This window comes from Hippocampus guttulatus, chromosome 17, assembly GCF_054856545.1.
Source record: "Hippocampus guttulatus isolate MCC_2025c chromosome 17, RoL_Hgut_1.0, whole genome shotgun sequence".
Lineage (NCBI taxonomy): Eukaryota > Metazoa > Chordata > Actinopteri > Syngnathiformes > Syngnathidae > Hippocampus > Hippocampus guttulatus.
This window is the reverse complement of record NC_141277.1, coordinates 10,040,441-10,058,673: the sequence shown is the minus strand read 5'-3', so window position 1 is coordinate 10,058,673 and position 18,233 is coordinate 10,040,441. Positions and strand designations below refer to the sequence as shown.

Below are 18,233 nucleotides of genomic sequence, written 5' to 3'. Positions count from 1 at the left end.
TTTTTCTTCAAAACGTTTGATCTCTTCACTCAGGCAAAAATGTGAAATCATTGCCACCTACAGGCAAGATAGCGCAATAGCGGTCTTTTATAAGACAAGATAAGATATCCTTGATTTGTCCCACACTGGGGAAATTTACAGTCTACAGCAGGTGATCGCTTATCCTCACAAGGGTTGCATGGTGGGCTGGACCTAACCCAGCTGTCCTCGGGCAGAAGGCAAGGGACACCCTGAACCGGTTGCCAGCCAATCACAGGGCACACAGACACACACAACCATCCGCGCTCACACTCGCACCTAGGGACAATTTAGACAGCATTATTATAAATAGCTTATATTATTAAATGGGCGGGGCTTGCATGTTGCTTGCAAGGACTTCCTCCCACATTCCAAAAACAAGCTAATTAAAGACTAAATTGGTCATACATGTGAATGGGTGTGTGAACGATTGGCTGTGTGATTGGATGGCAACGAGTCCAGTGTGTACACAAATAAATTCAGTGCCCAACTAAGAGTAAAATGAATGGTCCTCTTACTGTCACTCAACACATGGAACACACATTCTGACTTGGATCATAACAGTTTTATTAGTGTACATAGTCAGAAGTTGCTCATTCATAATTGGAACATGTATGAAGTTCAGTGTTTGAAGAAGACAGATACCCTCACAGCTTATTTGCCAAACTGTATAGGCTTTAGTGGAAAGCAGAGGGAGAAAAATCAAAAAGAAATAGCACATAATGAAAAACAAAAGGAACAACTATACAATAACAACACATGTGGCATGACGCAATTTTCCCCTGCAGAGTTGTTTTCCAAAGAAAAAAAAAAAAGAGGCTCATTTGGGAATCCACACTTGTCCTTCACAGAGAAAAACAGTTAATAAGAATGTGTGTAGATGTGCCCTTCAGAAAGCCTCAGCTCGTTCTCCGGAGTGAAAAAGCCAACTGCAGAACAAGGCGATGCTCATTTAAAGAAGGGGGGGAGAAAAAAAAAGAGGCTCGCTGGAACCTTGCAATATATGTACACAGTGGTAGTAATAAGCTAATCAACTGGGGAAACACCTACTGTACTGTATGTATTGAAAATACAATCTGATGTCAATGCATAGAACAAAACACTACGTGTCACTGATACGACAACTTGAAGGAAACTACATTTTCTTTTTATCATGTCCTGACCTTGGCATTGAGAAATCCAGCAAAGTATTGCCGAAAAAAGGTTAAAAAAAATAAACCCAACATGAAATATCGATAAACATAACTGCCATGGGCTAGTTCAGTTTATGTACTAGTGAGTATGATTTCAATTGATCCATACAAATGGAAACAATTCAACTGGATCAAAACATCGGGGAAAAAAGGCCGCCCTAAAGGAAAAAGTCAAATCGTTCATTCAACTTGGTCAGCAAGGTCATACAGTATACGTCGCCGTTTTGGGTTGACACGCACCATTTACGAATCTTGTCAGTTTGGCGTTCGACATAAACAATAAATCTGGAATGTAACACCCAAAGATGTGGCGAGACAAACGCCACAGCTACGTGTCCCACTGATCTTGACGTTGTGCTTACGCCCTCATGGTTGGGGCACGCGCGAGCGACACTGACCCCGAAGAGCAGATGAGAAACCATCGTAAACGTGCACAACCTAAAGGGTTTTTTTAAAACACTGCAAACCGGAATGAATGTTGCTCAAATGTTTTCAATAAGACAACACTAGAATTTGAATCCACCATATGTACGCTCACAAAAAGAACAGGGAATGAAATTGTGATTCTGTATTGCTCAACTGCTGGTTTTAAAACTACGGCACCTTAAGACAAAAAATAAAAAATAAACATGTAACATCTCTTCTTTATCTTTTGGGATGGTGGCAAAATTCTGGTGTGCTTTGAGTATTTCCGATCCAAATAAATATCACATATGTCACCGAGTGGAACAAATTGTAGCATTAGGTTTTTGTCAGCAATATAAATATAGATCTTTTTTTTTTTGTACAAACTTGCAATTTGTCTTTGGAACAGCATAAGAAATTTGCAGTTTTGATCCAAGTAACCACCTTTTTTTCGAGGGGTCTTTATTCATAGATTCCAAATTTGTAACAAAAAGTCATTTCAAACTAATCCCTTTTTTTTTTACGGGAAAGTGAAGAAATATACAAAGTTGATAGTCAGGACAACGATCATTTCTCATGAGTTTTCAGTGGGTGGCCAAGCGACACTTTTGTATCCTATACTGCATACTTGGTAAGTTAATCATTTCATTGGGCAAAGCGGTGACAAATTTAAACATTTATTTGCATATACCTGTAGGTATTTAATTAAGATACAAACACAAAGAATAAAACCACAAATAACTGTGCGGTATAATTGCTCGGTTTAATGCTTAAAGCTTGAATAGATTTGAGTAAAACGCTGGGACTCTTAAAATGTTGTAACCAGCTATTTTTCGGCGAGGACAAGAACTCAGCGGGAAATCATATGAGTGCTTATCCCATAAGCCAATTAAGATGGACATAAATGATTTCATAGTGACTATTTCAAAAAATAGGCTGTTGGGGTTTTCAACATTCCTATCTGTACAATTTTAAAGTATTTCTTGACGTATTTTACATTAAAGGCAACTTTTTTTTGTAGTAAGAATAAGGGGTGCATAATTTGGGGCAGTGCAATTATAACGTTGAGGCAATGTATCGCCCCCACCATCCCACAATTTAGGACTCTTCTTTATTCTTATCAATACATTACACCCATGCATCAGTTCAAGCATAATCGAGACTAACGGAATGCAGTATTTTTGGACTGTGACAGCTGGGGGGAGGCGACACAGACTATGTTCTCTTCCTGCAAGTTTATTTACGTGTGAATATCCTACCACAGCTCCTTTTGATACAACGAAGTTGATGGAATGGCATAGAACAGAGTGAGGAAGCGAGAGAAAGAGTGTGCCGACCGGCTGCTCTTGCCGTCGTCAATGCTGACGGGGAACGCTCGCTTCAATAAAACGATTGGTCACTGAAAACGGAGAAACGTGATTTTGAACATTGAATCCAGAGAGTAGCAGTCGGACTTGTGAGTCGAACGTGTGTAAACGAAAACTCTTAACACTGAATCCAGCTTGTGGCGTGGTCGCGAGGCAATGAGGAGGCAAGGTGTCCTTGGTGGGCGAGAGAGTCCACCCCCCCCCCCCAACAAGCCCGTCTTGTTGTCTTGAGTTGGGTTCAGCACCTCAAGTCAAATACCTGAAACGTGAACAGGCGCCACTCTTTGTCATTTTGGATATGCGGAGCGACTTCAGTTATTAGGTCCATGGTGATTGGAATGTCAGCCTGAGGTTGATCCAACAGACGAAAAAAAGGAATAAAATCAGGCTCACTGTGAAGTTTACATTCCACGACTGCACGCTCATTCTCTCATCCTTGCGGTCCTTTGGATGCGTTTCTTCTCATCTTAATGATGTTTTGTCCATCATGGCGTACAGCCTTTAAGATGCTGGTCGAAAGTTTGAAATGTCAAAATGTCTTCTGCGGCAGCCAGAGGTTGTTTAGGACATGCTGGAGCAGCGCACAGAGGGCGAGCCCATCTGGGTCAGCACCTTGTCCAACCACTGGAGGGGGCCATTGAGATGCAGCTCGATCCAACAGGGAGTGCTGGTGACCGTCTGACGTCTGAAGGGATAAAACACCGCTTAAGGATAAGAACATGAAATGGGGTGCTTGTCAACAACGACAAAAAGCAAACGCTTTGATAATTACCGCTCGGACATGATCCAAACTTCCTAAAAAGAGAACCTCTTGAGTGACAGCCAATTTGGAGCATTCTGACAGAGTGATCTTTTTAGCGATCACAGAATTAAATCGAACGCAGTTCATATGACAATTTCAAAATATGTGGGCGGTAATTCATTGGCAAAGTAAGATCACATGATTAAACAGAGCCGACCGCCGTCGGCCTGAGCGGCGGGGCCACCGACGGCTAACCAGGCAGGCTCCACAGCAGCTTAAGGCCCACCAATGACGACAAAGCAAAACACCCCCACTGACTGTGCTGTCTGGCGGCTGGGGAGGTTACAACATAATAACCGGGCCGGGGAGAGAGCAGATGTTTGCTGGATGGATGGTTAGACGGCCAGACGGATGGACAAATGTGCTGTGATCGTGCGCATTTGACAACAAAAGCAGCATATAATAGGGATTGTACAGGTGCACGGGAACACTGGAGTAGAAGCAAGCGACAGCTTAATCCTTGTTTACGGTACAAAGCATTACTCTTCAAATCAAGCTGAGTACAACAGACCAACCACAGATGGCTTATGTTGAAGGTGCGAGTTACAGTATACTGGCATGATGTGCTGTGCAGTCTCTCCTGAAGGAATTGATACATAGCATTCATCCGTCTTCTCCATCTCGTGAGGTGGCAGAAGAGCTGAAGCCTATCCCAGGTGGTTTTGGACGAGAGTCGCCGTACAGGCCGGACTCTCACATGAGCCCACAAAAGATGTGGGCACAATTTTTAAAAATAATAATAATAAAAGGTTTCACTCCAGCAGAAGTTAAACGACTGACTGTACACTTTAGGATTATTTTACTTGTCTTTTAATCTTGAAATGGTCTCGCCCATCTTACCTGTCCCGAGTTCTTCCACCTGTCCGCACCTGCCCGGTTCCTGAGGTCAGGTCAGCGGACCAAGTCACGAACTGGAGGTATCGAGGAGGGATCGAGCTTTTTCCGTTGCCGGTCGCTTTTTGAGGATGACCTTCCATTTAAAGCTAGGCAAGCTCCCCATCATTCAAACTCATTTTAAAACACATTTTTATTCTTTGGCTTCTGTCTCAGCATTGTTTTATGGCTATTTGTACGTTGTTACTGTCGTGTTTTAACCATCTTTGTTTTCATATACGTGATTTGTACTTGATGCAACTGGAGTTGTTTTTAAAATAAAGTTGAGTTGAAAAGTTACTGTATGCTGATTCTGTCCCATTTCATTCTCTTGGGGGTCGGGAACCCGTCCCAGCATTGGGCAAATAGGTTGTAGTCAACCATTTGCCCAATGCTTGCCATTCAAGTGGATGAAATTGGGCGTGAAATGACGCTGGCGGCATGTCGGCTATGCAAACCACTAAATTAGAAATGGCCAACCACTGTAAATAGTGAAAGGCAAACATAACACCACGGTAACTTTGATAAGTGATTAGAAAGATATATTCTTACAGCTTCAAGTAATGAATTTCTCCCAACCGTTTGAGGTCAATCCTTCTTGTTAGAGGATGTGTTAAGAGACGCACACACCTGTACTCGGCGCCCCATCCTTTGACGAAGCTCATCCTAATGGTACACATCCTGGTCAGTTGGTAGACCGCCTCGAATCCCTGATTGACGGACTGCGCCAGCAGAGCGGCAAACTCCTGGTTGTTAAAAATCTTCAGATTACAGCCTAGAAGTGAAAGATTGAAGATTAGATTTCATCTGGTTTGCACTGCTCGGAACATGTTTCTGCATATGTACGGCACACCATCCCCCCCGCCCCCCTCACATAACCCGTGGCTATATTTTTGCCTTAAAAAACCCCCACATTATTCTGATGGAAATACAAAGGGATATCGCCAAAACAAACAAAAAAAAAACAATGAAAGGAAGAAATGAGTTCATTTGGCAACATGGTTTTATCAAAAACAAATGTGGACATGACAAGCTGCTGTGCTGTGAAACGTCGGGGGGGGGGGGGGGGGCTGCATGATGGAGGTGGTTCACACAGACTGACAGCGCAGACCCTGACATCTCCGTCATGTGACGCTTGCTTTTGCCTTCGACACAAACGTGCGGCGCCGAATGACACCGTTGCACGCTGCCGCTCTTGCCAAGAATGAAATGTTCAAAATTGCACGGATACACATTAGTCAGCCTGTGTGGGTGAGAGTCTGCGGAAAAACAAGTCATGTTGTGGGGAACATCAGTTGCTCTTCCTTGAGGGCTTCCTTTTTTCAAAAGGAACTGTAATTACAATACATCATGGGTTGTTTTTTTTTCAGATTCTGCTCCAACTTGCTACTTAGACTGTCTTTTGCTTTTTGTAATTATCTCAATGTCATTTTGAGATATTGACAGGATACACATTTGTTGTGGTTTATGGCAGCAATTCAGTACAAGGGGGGAAAGTTAGTGAGAGAAAATACGCTTTGAATTTCAGATATATTTTGGATGCCAAGAAGTGAAGTGAAATAACGCTTTTTTTTCTTCTTAAGGCTACTATTAAGCTCTTCAAAAGTTATTTTTCGCCCTTACGCTGTATGTTCTTTTAGCAAGCGAGCTTTTTAGTTGAGAACTTTGTTTTTAAATGTCTAGTTGTTTCGTATTTAAAGGTTGTACTTTTACATTAAGTTACCTTGGTTATGAAATGCGCCAGACAAATAAAGCTGCCTTATCTCACCATTACACTGTCACATTGCAGAACATTACGGGAACCGTCAGCGTACAATTCAGCTCGTATAAAAAGATTTCTGTCTGTGTATGTGTTTTGCTTTTTTTCTTCGGAGAGGATAACAGTTTTATGAGAATTATTGAACAAGTGACAAAAATCTATTAAGTTGAGATTTTTGTCAGTTATGTACAAGCGGTAGCCATGTACATAACTGAGCCAATGTGTTGGTTCTGTTCAGCGATGTTTGCAAGGGCCAGTGAAAACACGTTGACTGCTAAGTTAGCCCCTCCCCTTGCTGTATTTTAATGTCAGTCATTATTGCTGGTGTGAGTAGCGCTATGCATTTTTTGAACTGGGAGTTGGTGTGAAAAGTTACAGAAGCACTGGAATGGCAAAGTTAAGACAGGTTTGGCCTCATATCGTAGGGGAAAAAAAAAGGAGTAAAAACCTGGAGGTATCTTGCAGACGGTGGCAGGGTGCCACCCGTATCGCTGGTTGCAGTTAGGGCTCTGGACAAAAATGGCACTGTCACTGAGGCACTCGGCAAACACCTCTCCTCCAATGTAATACAACCTCACTCCACGACCTGCAGGGAAAACGGTAGATCGTGTAAGCTAGATCGTTTGAGACATTCGAATTGGTCATTGTGCTTGCTAATTAGGAATGAGAACCGAACTCTGTACTTTTGTGGGTATGGACCCATATGTATTGTGTTTAGAACTTTAGAAGACTTCACCCTATTTCTGGTATAGAATTCCAAGTAACGGTATTTCCCCAGCTTTGGTCATCAGAACCGAAGCATGCCTACCTATATGCCTCCGTGTCATTTCAACTGTCGCGTTCCTGTTGACGTTGCTGAGAAGCCCAAGGCAAAAGCGTTCAGAGTTGGAGGGGTCGGTGAAGCCATCCACAGTCAGAGAAGGCTGCGAAGCATGGAATGTTTCTCCAACGCGCTGGTTGAGCTCATAGTAGGCTATCGAGCACCAGAAAGCTGGTTCACTGTAGGTTACTGGCTGAAGGTCTGTTGGGAAAAGCGCGTCATAAAAATAGATTTCATTTGGGAATTGGTGTTTCTCATTCCGACTACGTGGAACTACAATAAAACTGAATATATTCTAAAAAGCTTTTCTCTACCCCTTGAAATGGAACAAGCTAAAAAAAAAAGGGGGTTATTTTTGCCATTATGACTTAATATTTTCAGCTTCAACAAATAGGATAATCTTTTATTGATCCCCAGAGGGGAAATTCAATTTAGCTTTTGCTTCAAACTCCCAACACAACAGAAGGAAATCAATAAATAAAGATAAAGACATTTACCCAGGCCATGACTGACAGGTGACAAGGTGTTGGGTGACAATTCTGCTGGTGAGCCTAGCACAACACACGCACACGCTTGTTAATACAATAATAGGTCGGTACAATTTTGAAAAAAAGACAAAACGAGCTTACCTGATTCCATACTTTGATTCATCTGCTGGTCGCTAGCCTCGCCATCTTCACTAATGTAGCCAGGTGGGGGAGTCTCTGTCAAAGCATGATGCATAAAGAAATATGTAAATCCATTCATGACTGGACGCTAACATACGCGACAGATAAACATCTTGCTGCTAAGTTTTTCAGGGGTAGGTTGGGCGATTAACTTTAAAATACAAACAGATGAAGTGAAAGACCGCAGTAGCGGTCTTTCATTCTTTTCACCTCTTTTCTTTTGTAACAACTGTTGGTGTGCCTATGTCTGACGATTTTTCAGCAACAAATCGTTTTGAAACTGAAAAACCTTTTGGGGGGATTTTTGGACACTTAAAAAGTTAGGCTGAAAGTTCAGTACAAAGCTATCGTTCAGTCAGAGTGGGACTCAAAAGTCAAGCGCTTTGGTGGTATTGCCAGTTTGATTTTGATCCACATCGCTATTATAAAATGAATACCTTGAGCAAGAACCATATTTGATACAGAAAGGGTTAACCTGCTTACAGACCTGGTATGTAGTTATTAGGAGGATCTATGCCGGCTGGGAAATTGGTGTTTTCAGGGATGGAGTTTGTAAAGTCATCTAGAGGTGGAAGCTCCGTCAGGATCTCTGTATGGCGGGGCACCAAAACTGGTGGCAGCACTGTGAAAAAAAAAAACAAGACAAAAACTGCAACTATTCTGGGGGTTTTTTTTTTCATGCAACTGTCAGTCTTACGCAGCACCAATAAAATCCATAACTTTTCATCTGCCTTTAATGAATTATGCAGATGGCAGCCTGATGATGAGCGCGAGCAGTGTATACCGTCCCTGTATTTAAAATGGATTCCAAAGAGATCATTACCCGGCGTCTCCACCCTCTGGTAATGATAAGGGTTGACACACACTTCATCCTTCTTGAGGTTGAAGGCAAACTGACAGTTGTCAATGGCACGCAGCTCATGGTGGCTGTGGAGGTCGGGCCATCTCCATAGGCGACAATAGATGACGTGCGGCAAGCCTTTACGATGAGACACCTGAAGACGGCCATCCAGCGACCTGAGAGCATTTGGAGAGCCGATGTCTTTAACAGATGTCATTTTTTTAAAAATTCTAATGTACAAAAACAAGGATGAACCTACGTAAGCCGAACCAAATGAGTTCCACTAGTTCAATGGGTAGCTATTACCGGTACTTATATACTTATACATAAAACGTTAATACAGACTGAGGTCTTTCTAATTGAAAGGCCATAACACTATGGCATGGTTGGTTTTAAAGCACGTTTCCCCCCAATAATGCAGAATTTGTGCGAGTGTATTCACCTGTTGTGGTCAGAGTATCCGTACATGCCTGAAGAGTCCCACTGCTCTATCATGTGGCCTGACCCTAGACCCCATAGATCTGAGCAATTGCTATAGATACACACATGCGTGCATACACACAAGACAGGCGCACGCACACACACACACGGACACAAACACACACACACACAGGAAATGAGCCAAAAAATGACAAAAATAAAAGCAAACAGACAATAAATGTGTGATGTTCCATTCCAAATACGTGGGATGAAATTACAGATGCGTAAACAGTTGGTCTCTTGTTCAAAATCGAATCAGAAAATAAAATACCCCCTAAATTATAACTATCAGAGACTAACTGTAGCAATTAAGAAACAAATCCGACTTTGACAGAAAGTATAGCAGAGTCAATTTTCTTTTAGAAAAATTACAGAATAAATCAATTGTTTCGTTTTGTCTGCTTCAACAAAAGCACAATTATCTTTCTGTTCAGAAATCTAGTGAGCAAACCGTTTTGAACGATTGTCAAATGTCATCATCTCAAAGCTAAAATTACTTGTTCTCATGTACAGCTCCTGCAAAGTCTGTTAACACAAGATCACATACATAATTTAAAATGCATGTATCTTGTTTTTGTTGTGATTGACATGTGGGCAACTTTATTTTGTTGCACACACAACAATCACTCCACCCTTAAAAAAAAGACATGAAAAAAGAAAAAGAAATGCAAATGACTGTTCAAAATGTCAAGAGGAAGACGAGACCACCCACATAAAAAAATAAATAAAACATCAGACAATTGGTGGAAAAGTACTGTGTATGGCTTATGACTGATGCTGCAACACATGCATGCAGACACGACTAACCACCATCCTTTTTGTTTTCGTTTTTTTTTTGCATGCAAACCAGTGAAACTTGGACTACCAATAGTTAAGGATCCCGCCCATTCTTGTGATCTTTTACACACTCGCTGCACGGCTTTTTTTTGTTGACAGAAATCTGCACTCGTTTGTTGCCGGCGTTACGCCACACGCACCCACATCTGAAAGTTCTCTGTGGCGAGATGAATCACAACTTTAAAAAAACAAAAAACAAAAAAACAATACTTAGCAGAAGCGCATACGGTGCTCAAGTATCGTAAAAGTAGCTGTGCAATAATGGGAACAAAATGCGGCCTACAATACCAACTGAGTTGTGATAACAGTGACAGCATTTGGATCAAACATCATGCCGTGAAGCATAATAGGCGATCAAAAAAACAATATTTTTTTGAATCTACATCTAAGAAGACACCAGGAATCTGAAAAGCACCGACACCTTATCAGCAACACTTCAGTTATCACTCTCACATTCCTCTGGTGAAGAACCATAAGGGGTTTGGCCCTTGAGTATCTTTGCCCAAATAAAAATAATCTCTTCTGTCCATTCACCTTGCTGCTGTTGAAGTCTTTACCTACCGTCTAAATCACTTCATAAGCGAGACGCAAATAATTCAAAGAGTGAAGGCGAAGGGTTGCGCTACCATTAAAGTGCAATTAACAAACATGAAATGTCACTGCGAGCAGCCCAATTACCCCCCTTTACTGAGACTCGGCACTCAGCAGTGATAGACGTTCATAATCGGCTGTTCCGAGTCCAGCTTGCCTGACACTGTTCAGGCGCAATTATGATAAGGTTTCACAAGGCAGGTTCGAGAAACACTGGAAGGTAAAAATGAAATATACCATTGCAGCTCTGAAGCAATGCGAGCACTTTACAAATAAGAAATGACATCAAGGAAATGATTTATAAAAGTCACGGTTCGCTAACTACTTTTTTTTTTTTTTTTGAAGTGCAGGTACTGCACGGAACTCAGGCGCATTCGTGGTATGCCTATATGAACCAAACTAAGATCTCTGAACCGAGACATACATAAATTGTTACACCCCTCGTCTTGAGTGATGTTATTAGGGCCACGCGGGGGGGATGGGGGGGGGGAAATGTGGTTGAATTCCAATTTGTGTGACCTGGAGGAATTTGACTTTTTGACTCGAGTGGTTCCAATCTGTATGCTTGGTCGAAATATTACCAGCTGGAAAGACAAAAACTATCTCTTCACCTTCAGCAAATGTGCACTATTAAATCAAACAATGTCAACAATGGAAGCATGATGGTTTCACGTCTGAGATTTTTGGTTTCCTGCACCCCCGGTTTCACTTCTCCTTGAAGGTTAACCTGTGTGACCTGAATGAAGAAGTGGACTTTGGTTGCACAACTTTTCGTTTTTCTTGCAAGTCTGTGGTGTTGTGACATGAGTTTGACGACACGTTATGAATGCTGTGTGGCCAGTCGGTTCATTGATGAGTTCCATCTTACTAGAATGGAAGGGAAAAAGTCGGTGTGTGCACAGTGATTCTGTCAGCTAATGCTTCAGCCTTCCTTTTTAAAAAAAAAAGCTAGATGTAATTTGGTTGCACTCCGATTCAAGCGTGATCAATTTACGGGTGTTTGACTTTATCAGGAACTGTTTCGACTTCTCCTCAGTGACACTTGGCCATGTTTTGAGTACAACTATAACAGCGTTTGCATGTGTGTGTTATATGTGTGTGTTCCCATCTCACCTGGGTATGGTGACACACTTTGTGTTGCTGTTCTGCGTGCTGATGGCTTTTTCCAGCTCATCCAGCTGCCCCGTCTTCTTCAGCTTCTTCACCAGGCTCTTGACAGCTTTTTCACACCATTTCTCCTCCTGTCCGCCTCCATTTTGCTCCCCGACTCCTCCGATGCCACCTCCTGCTCCTCCGCCTCCTGCCGGAGTCTTCTTCCACCCCAGCAGCCGCTTCACCACCGGGGGAGTGAAGGGTAGTATGGAGGACATGTTGTATGTACGTTGTGTACGTGAGTGTTTTGAGTTAGCCTCTTAATCTGATGTAAAGGGAACAAGGGAGGGGGAGAGGGATTTAAAACCGTTAGCCTGTATTTCTAAAATCCTTCTGGAAATAAAAGGACAACGACCGAATCTATTTTGTCTAATAGTCCAATCTAAGTCATTAGGGTTTGTGAAAAAGGCCGGAAAATATAACGATTAGAAAATATTAGATGGAATGTGCAAATGTGGTGGAGCAGAAAACGGAGCATCCACCTAAACCTAAAACACAGAAGGGGACAAAGATACAGAAATGTTAAAAAAAAAAAATTACAGTGATGAAGAGACTCATGAACGTATACCGGCAACTGTCACGATTTGTGCACAGGCCGGTTGGTTTGTTACGATAAAATTAATTGTGTCAATACAGGGTAGCTTTCGGTTACTAGGTCAGCCTCTAAAACCTAATCCATCTTAACAGAGGTGACAAATCTTCTGCGCTGATGCTGATACTAATCAAACACTAATCTCATACAAAGGTACCGATCCCATTATCAAAACCAGAGTTAACCTTCTCTTGCTAAAGCTGAGCAGTGTCAGACCGTATTAAACCTGGGCCGGCTGCAGGGTCAAACGTGGTGCCACGGTTAACTTTTTGCACGTGTGGAGAAAATGCACTCTTATTGTTCGATTAAAGAAAAAAATAATAACAGTGGCGTCTAAAACAATTCTACCACAATGAGACTGGAATTTGTCAAGATGAATATTGACAAGCCACAAAGCTTCTGGGAGAATGTCCTTTGAACAGATGAGACAAAGCTGGTGCTCAGCTCCGTTTACGGATGCGAAAATAAAGCACATAAAAGCACGCTGCTACCTATTATCTACTGTGAAACATAAGAAGCACGGGTACGTTTTGGGGTCGCTTTGCTACATCATGCTCAGGGCATCTTGAATCTGTGCAGGGTGCAATGAAATCTCCAGACTTCCAGGTTTGTGTCTCTTGCACAGTGGCAAGTTCAGATTTTGAACCCACGACAACCAGGGTGGGTGCAAATTGGCTGTGCGGGGGTTGAGTCGCAACCCGAGTCAAAAAAAAAAAAAAGAAGCTCGGATGAAAACAGCATGCATCAATTTCCCCGTTGTGAGGTCAGCACTTCATCACAAAGCTGCTGAATTACACTTGCCAATTAATGAGCGGCTCCGTGCATCCAGCCAAACACCAAACCACCCCCAACATCAACACGCCCACAATAAGAAAGAAAACAGTTCCATTCCTCCAGCAACGATATAACCCAGAATGTGCCCGAGTCCATCACTCAAACATTAATCATTAGGGGCTGAAAAACAACTTTTTTTGTAGTTAACTGACTATAACGTGAAAGTTCAATCAAAGTCAATTAAGCCTTGACGTCATTGATATTTTTTCAGCACAGTACATCAATCAGTTCACTATTTTTTTTTTATGTCAGGGACAAATTAAAAAAGAAAATATAATGACAACAACCCCTTGTAGCACTGAATGTAACAACTGTTTTAATTTGTACAGATCTGCACATGTTTTTTTTTTCTTCACTGAGGCAGCTGACCTCATCTGGTGTTCAATCTTATAGCAATTATTACAAATTTCCTGTCGGGCTTGTTTCCTATCACCTGTCAATACCGCAGGGGGCTCACTTTAATTGCATTTTGGCAATGAAAAAGTACATTTTTCCATAATATGTCCCCATTTAAAGAAGGGGCATCAACAATGTTGTCAACGTGCGCATGCATGCTCCGATGGTTTCTTCTCAAACCTCTGTCAGCAGTGCCGGGTTGTTTACTTGTGGCATCCATGAGAAAGACATCACTGAAAATAGTCGAAATGTGTCCCCCCTCCTCCCCCCAAGTATCGTCGTGCTCTGTGACCTTCACGTGTAACCTCATCCGATTATATCGCTCATTCAAACAGCAAGATCAATTCCGCTGCATGGCAGTGAGAGTAAATTGGCCATCGGACGAGACGATACCAATGTCAAATTTACAGAAGAACATCCTGGATCATTGGGGTTTAAAATCCTAAAGAGAACGGCACGTTGTCAACAGGAAAGAAGGGATCATCACTTCGGAGTCTTCCTCTGAAAGTCAGAGCTCTTTCGAAGAATCTGCTTGAATGGTTTAGTGCTGACAAATAGGGAGAGTGACAGAAATTAACGACACTTTACAAACATTTAAAGCTCGGGATTTACATCAATAATTGCTCCTTGGGGGACTTATTTAATGCCAGACAAAAGGAGAGCGAAAAACCGCCAAGCAGCAGCTGCAGAATGAACATATCGAAACTTATTTTCCTATTAATTACGGAATTTATCAACATCTTACGCAGGAATCGGTTTAAAAACCACCAAGGGCAAGCAACAATGCTGGAACAAAATCTTGTGTTGTGAGAAAGACGAACCTTCCAAATGACATACGGAGTGTTTTTGTGAACGGCACAACAAAAAGCTCAAACCGTGTTGATACGGCTAAAATGTCAGAATGAAATGCTAATCGCGACCAGCAGGGCCTTGTGGACAAGATAAGCGGCCTTTATTTTGTCTGTAAAATCAAATCTCACTGTGAGAAACGGTCTGTTTATACCACTTCTTCTCTACAACTGCCCACAATATAAACACGCATGCACAAAAACACACACAAGCACTCACGCGGTCGGAAGAATAAGCTAATAAGCTCCACCGCAAACAGCTCGGTCTCGACTTTGAGAAAGAGAAAAAAAAAAAGCGAGGCCAATTCTGGCATGATTTTAAAGTCCCAATACGTTGCATGAATTCGAGGTTCTTTGTCTTAGAATGTGTCCTTCTTCTTCTCCTCCTCCTCCCATCGGCTTCAAAAGCGAGTGCGAAAAAAAATTGCTAGCAAGCTTGCTACTTTGTCCGACAGACATAATCAGGTCTGCTGCATGTTTTTGTCCCTTGCAAATGTTAGTAAGTATTTAAGGCATGCTTACCGACTGACGAGGCGAAAGAGTGCCGGGTGGTCACTTAAGTACCCGTCAATATATCCAGCTTTTTCATTTTAAATTGGTCCAGCGAGTCTTTCAAGTCGGTATGCGACCACCGAACAACCGAAACGAGCTCCTCATTCAAAGCTCAACCAAACTGAACTAACAGCTAGTACCCACATAAACTGAACCACAGCTACTCCGCCTTTTCTCTCTTTTCATTGGCTGAATTTATTGGTTCAGGCAAGGACTTCGTTGCCAGACATATTTCTATTGGTGGAAGCCAATGTCAGTTCTATACTATTGTGACGTTTCGAGTTCACCTTAATTGCCCTGCTATTCTTTTATTCTTATTCTGTTTACTTTAAAACGGAAGTTTGATGTCAGTGAAACTTTTCATAGATAATTTGGTAGCATAATGCAAATGCAGAACAATATTACACCGGCAGCACCTGCATGCAAATCAATTCCTCAAGGAATTCACAGTTCAGCTGAGCTGCTTCCTGGTTTTAACCTAAGCATGGAAATTAACCTTAATATAGGCTTGCGTGTTGGGGGCGAAAATACGCGCATGCGCAGTACTTTCTCTGTTTCACCTGAGACTTTGTTGCTCAGAAGCGGAGATGCCAACGACCGGTTGATTTTAGAGGGTTTTTTTCCCCCTTTCATAATTTTACATCATCATCGACATCAGGAATGCTTTACCAGACGGGAATAATGGTGCATCACAAGATGGACTCTTTACCTCACTGACTCTCTGTCGACATTACCTATTTTAGAATTTCCTTTTGTCTTGGGGGTTTTTGTAAGTATTTGCATGATTTATCTTCCGTCTTTCTCCTTTTAATTTCCATGTACTTTATTCATGTCAATGAGGTATGAAATGTCTTTTGTCTTTGAGATTTGATGCAGTCAATTCTCATTTTTACAACAGGTCATGATGTTGGTTATTGCTGTGCTATCTTACTTCAAAATAGCTGAGCAAAGAAGCCATTTTACTGATTGTAAACAGAGGTCAGGTCACATTTAATTGAAGTAAGTGTTAGACAGAGACAAAATATTTGAAACGAATGTAGAACATAGTTCGATATTGTGTGAGCTGCAATGTTCATTTTCATGTCGCTTCAGGCAGGTAAAGACTGATGCACTGAGTTAATAAATCTCACTGGGCCATCACCGGAGTGACAAAAACTCCTGGGGGTTGACTGCAGTGCTCGTTATAAACATGCTACTGCAGTGGTATCCTTTCATTCAGAGAGTAGGGTTATTTGAGGCATCTTTGTTCATTTTTTACATAACGTATATAAATATTGATATTTGTTTTGTGTACAGGTGTGTGCCTGATTTCACCACACGCAATGGGCAAATGCTGCAAGTGCAACGGGAGGCTGCTTTGCATGTGCTTGCTGCCTTGCATGATGACTGGCCATCTTCTGATTTATATCATGGTGACCATATTCGTCACCATCTCCTACGCTCCCCCGAAAATGACCATTCACTACATTGCTCCAGGGATTTCAGCAAATTCCAGTGCCTTGGCCTCTCATCCCCTTAGCCCCTTCTGGAACCTTCATCTGGAGCACAATGCGCTGTGGAACCAGTTGCAGCACTCCTTGGACCGTCACTACAATCCAATATTACGAGGAAATGCGACTGGGACATTGAGGCAGCCCAAAGCAAAAAGTTCAAGTCATATTAGGAATGGATGTCTCAATGCTTGTGTGTCACGCACGTGTTCAGACCCTCATCTGTATGATGTCAACAGTATTCCAGAAGAGATGAAAACATTTGTCAGATCAATGCATTGCAGGAGTTACCCAATCCTTATCAATCAGCCCACTATGTGCAAAAAGAAGGGGACGAAATCAAGTCTTGACTATCCAATGCTCCTCATAGCCATCAAATCTCAAGTGGGGAACTTTGAAAACAGGCAAGCCATCCGTGAAACATGGGGGCGCAGTGGGTTTGTGACAGGGGAGTTCGAGAAGAAAGGCGGATTTGTGCGTACTGTGTTTCTGCTTGGAAGGCAGGACTCCAGTACAGGACCTCACCCGGACCTGAAAAACTTTCTGGACCTCGAGAACCAAAAATACGGGGACATCCTCCAGTGGGATTTTCGGGACTCTTTCTTTAACCTGACCCTGAAGGACTTGCTGTTCTGGCATTGGCTCCAGCAATACTGCCCCACGGCTGTATTTATCTTTAAGGGGGACGATGATGTCTTTGTCCGAACTGGTGCTCTTCTCACTTACTTAAACAAGCGGTGGGAAGAACACAAACTGCGGCGGGCCATTCCAGATGAACCTCACATGGATTTGTTCGTGGGAGATGTCATTAATAATGCAGTGCCCAACCGGGATCCATCTACTAAATACTACATACCAGAAAGTTTCTACAAAGGTGCCTACCCAACATATGCTGGAGGAGGAGGGGTGGTGTACTCTCGCTCACTTGCATTTCGACTAAAAGAAGTATCCCAGAGGGTTTGTCTCTTCCCAATCGACGATGTTTACCTGGGAATGTGCCTGCTAAGACTCGGGCTCTCTCCAAGTCACCACCCAGGTTTTTTAACATTTGATCTCCCAGAGACAGACAGGGAAAATCCCTGCGCTTATAAATCCGTGCTGCTCGTTCACAGGCGCAGTCCGAAAGAAATGTTGACGTTATGGCACAAGTTGCAGAATCTGCACACTCAATGTTGACTCTATTTGGATTCATTAGGATGAACACGGCCATGAAGATTTGAAATATGACCTTCAGGCGCCTGTGCGGTTCTTTGAAATGGACAATATCCTCTCAAATAGTTTGTATGCCAGCAGCGTAGTTGTCCAGTGGTTTGCAATAATTTACTGGACGTCAGCTCGGGGAGACGAAAGCCCCCTGTGATCCTCAACAGGCTAATCGGTTGAGTGGATTGTTCCGCCCATAATTATGAAAATGAAATCTGATCTAGTTTAAACAGTCTTAAAAGGACAACATAATAGTTATTAAATCTTTTTTACAGACTTATGATTCAATAGTATATTTGGACCCTTTCAAGATTGACTTTAACTTCTATGATCGTAAAATACATGATAGTAAGAATGATCACTTCACAATGTATTTGTGCGATGTAACGCTGCGTGTGGTTTAAATGTCTTAACTTGTGATAGTAACACGGTAAAAAGTGTTTTACTTTAGTAATTTATCTGAACGATACTTGACATTTCTTGTGCATCCTCACTCCATACTGGTCAAGTGT

At 42.3% G+C, this 18,233-nt stretch overlaps 2 protein-coding genes across 4 annotated transcripts; one reads left to right on the top strand and one right to left on the bottom strand.

The window, feature by feature from the left end:
* Positions 1–568: 568 nt before the first annotated feature.
* Positions 569–15,144, bottom strand: smad2 (SMAD family member 2). 3 transcript variants are annotated; one of them, XM_086134542.1, is made up of 11 exons: positions 14,999–15,144; positions 11,768–12,294; positions 9,189–9,278; positions 8,729–8,922; positions 8,393–8,527; positions 7,867–7,941; positions 7,735–7,788; positions 7,226–7,438; positions 6,866–7,003; positions 5,289–5,433; positions 569–3,668 (listed from the first exon to the last, which is right to left on the bottom strand). In XM_086134542.1, exons 2-11 carry the CDS (start codon positions 12,022–12,024, stop codon positions 3,545–3,547), a joined length of 1,425 nt encoding a protein of 474 aa, XP_085990668.1. In that variant the 5' UTR covers positions 12,025–12,294; positions 14,999–15,144; the 3' UTR covers positions 569–3,544. The 3 variants fall into 3 exon arrangements, with proteins under 3 accessions (XP_085990668.1, XP_085990669.1, XP_085990670.1); XM_086134543.1 differs by having other exon boundaries at positions 11,768–12,071; XM_086134544.1 differs by lacking the exon at positions 9,189–9,278.
* A 587-nt stretch (positions 15,145–15,731) lies between these two features.
* On the top strand, positions 15,732–17,694 carry LOC147192078 (N-acetyllactosaminide beta-1,3-N-acetylglucosaminyltransferase 2). The gene is made up of 2 exons (XM_086135224.1): positions 15,732–15,797; positions 16,325–17,694. The coding sequence occupies exon 2, from the start codon at positions 16,351–16,353 to the stop codon at positions 17,692–17,694; it is 1,344 nt and encodes a 447-aa protein (XP_085991350.1). The 5' UTR covers positions 15,732–15,797; positions 16,325–16,350.
* The last annotated feature ends 539 nt before the right edge of the window (positions 17,695–18,233 follow it).

Bases quoted from the DNA above. Each gene is read 5' to 3' on its own strand.
- smad2 (XM_086134542.1), bottom strand. From the start codon at position 12,024: ATGTCCTCCATACTACCCTTCACTCCCCCGGTGGTGAAGCGGCTGCTG. The intron at 8,528-8,728 runs GTAATGATCTCT...TTTTTTTCACAG, and splicing joins CCAGAGGGTGGAGACGCCGG to TGCTGCCACCAGTTTTGGTG. The intron at 7,942-8,392 runs GTCTGTAAGCAG...ATGCTTTGACAG, and splicing joins TCCTAATAACTACATACCAG to AGACTCCCCCACCTGGCTAC.
- LOC147192078 (XM_086135224.1), top strand. From the start codon at position 16,351: ATGGGCAAATGCTGCAAGTGCAACGGGAGGCTGCTTTGCATGTGCTTG.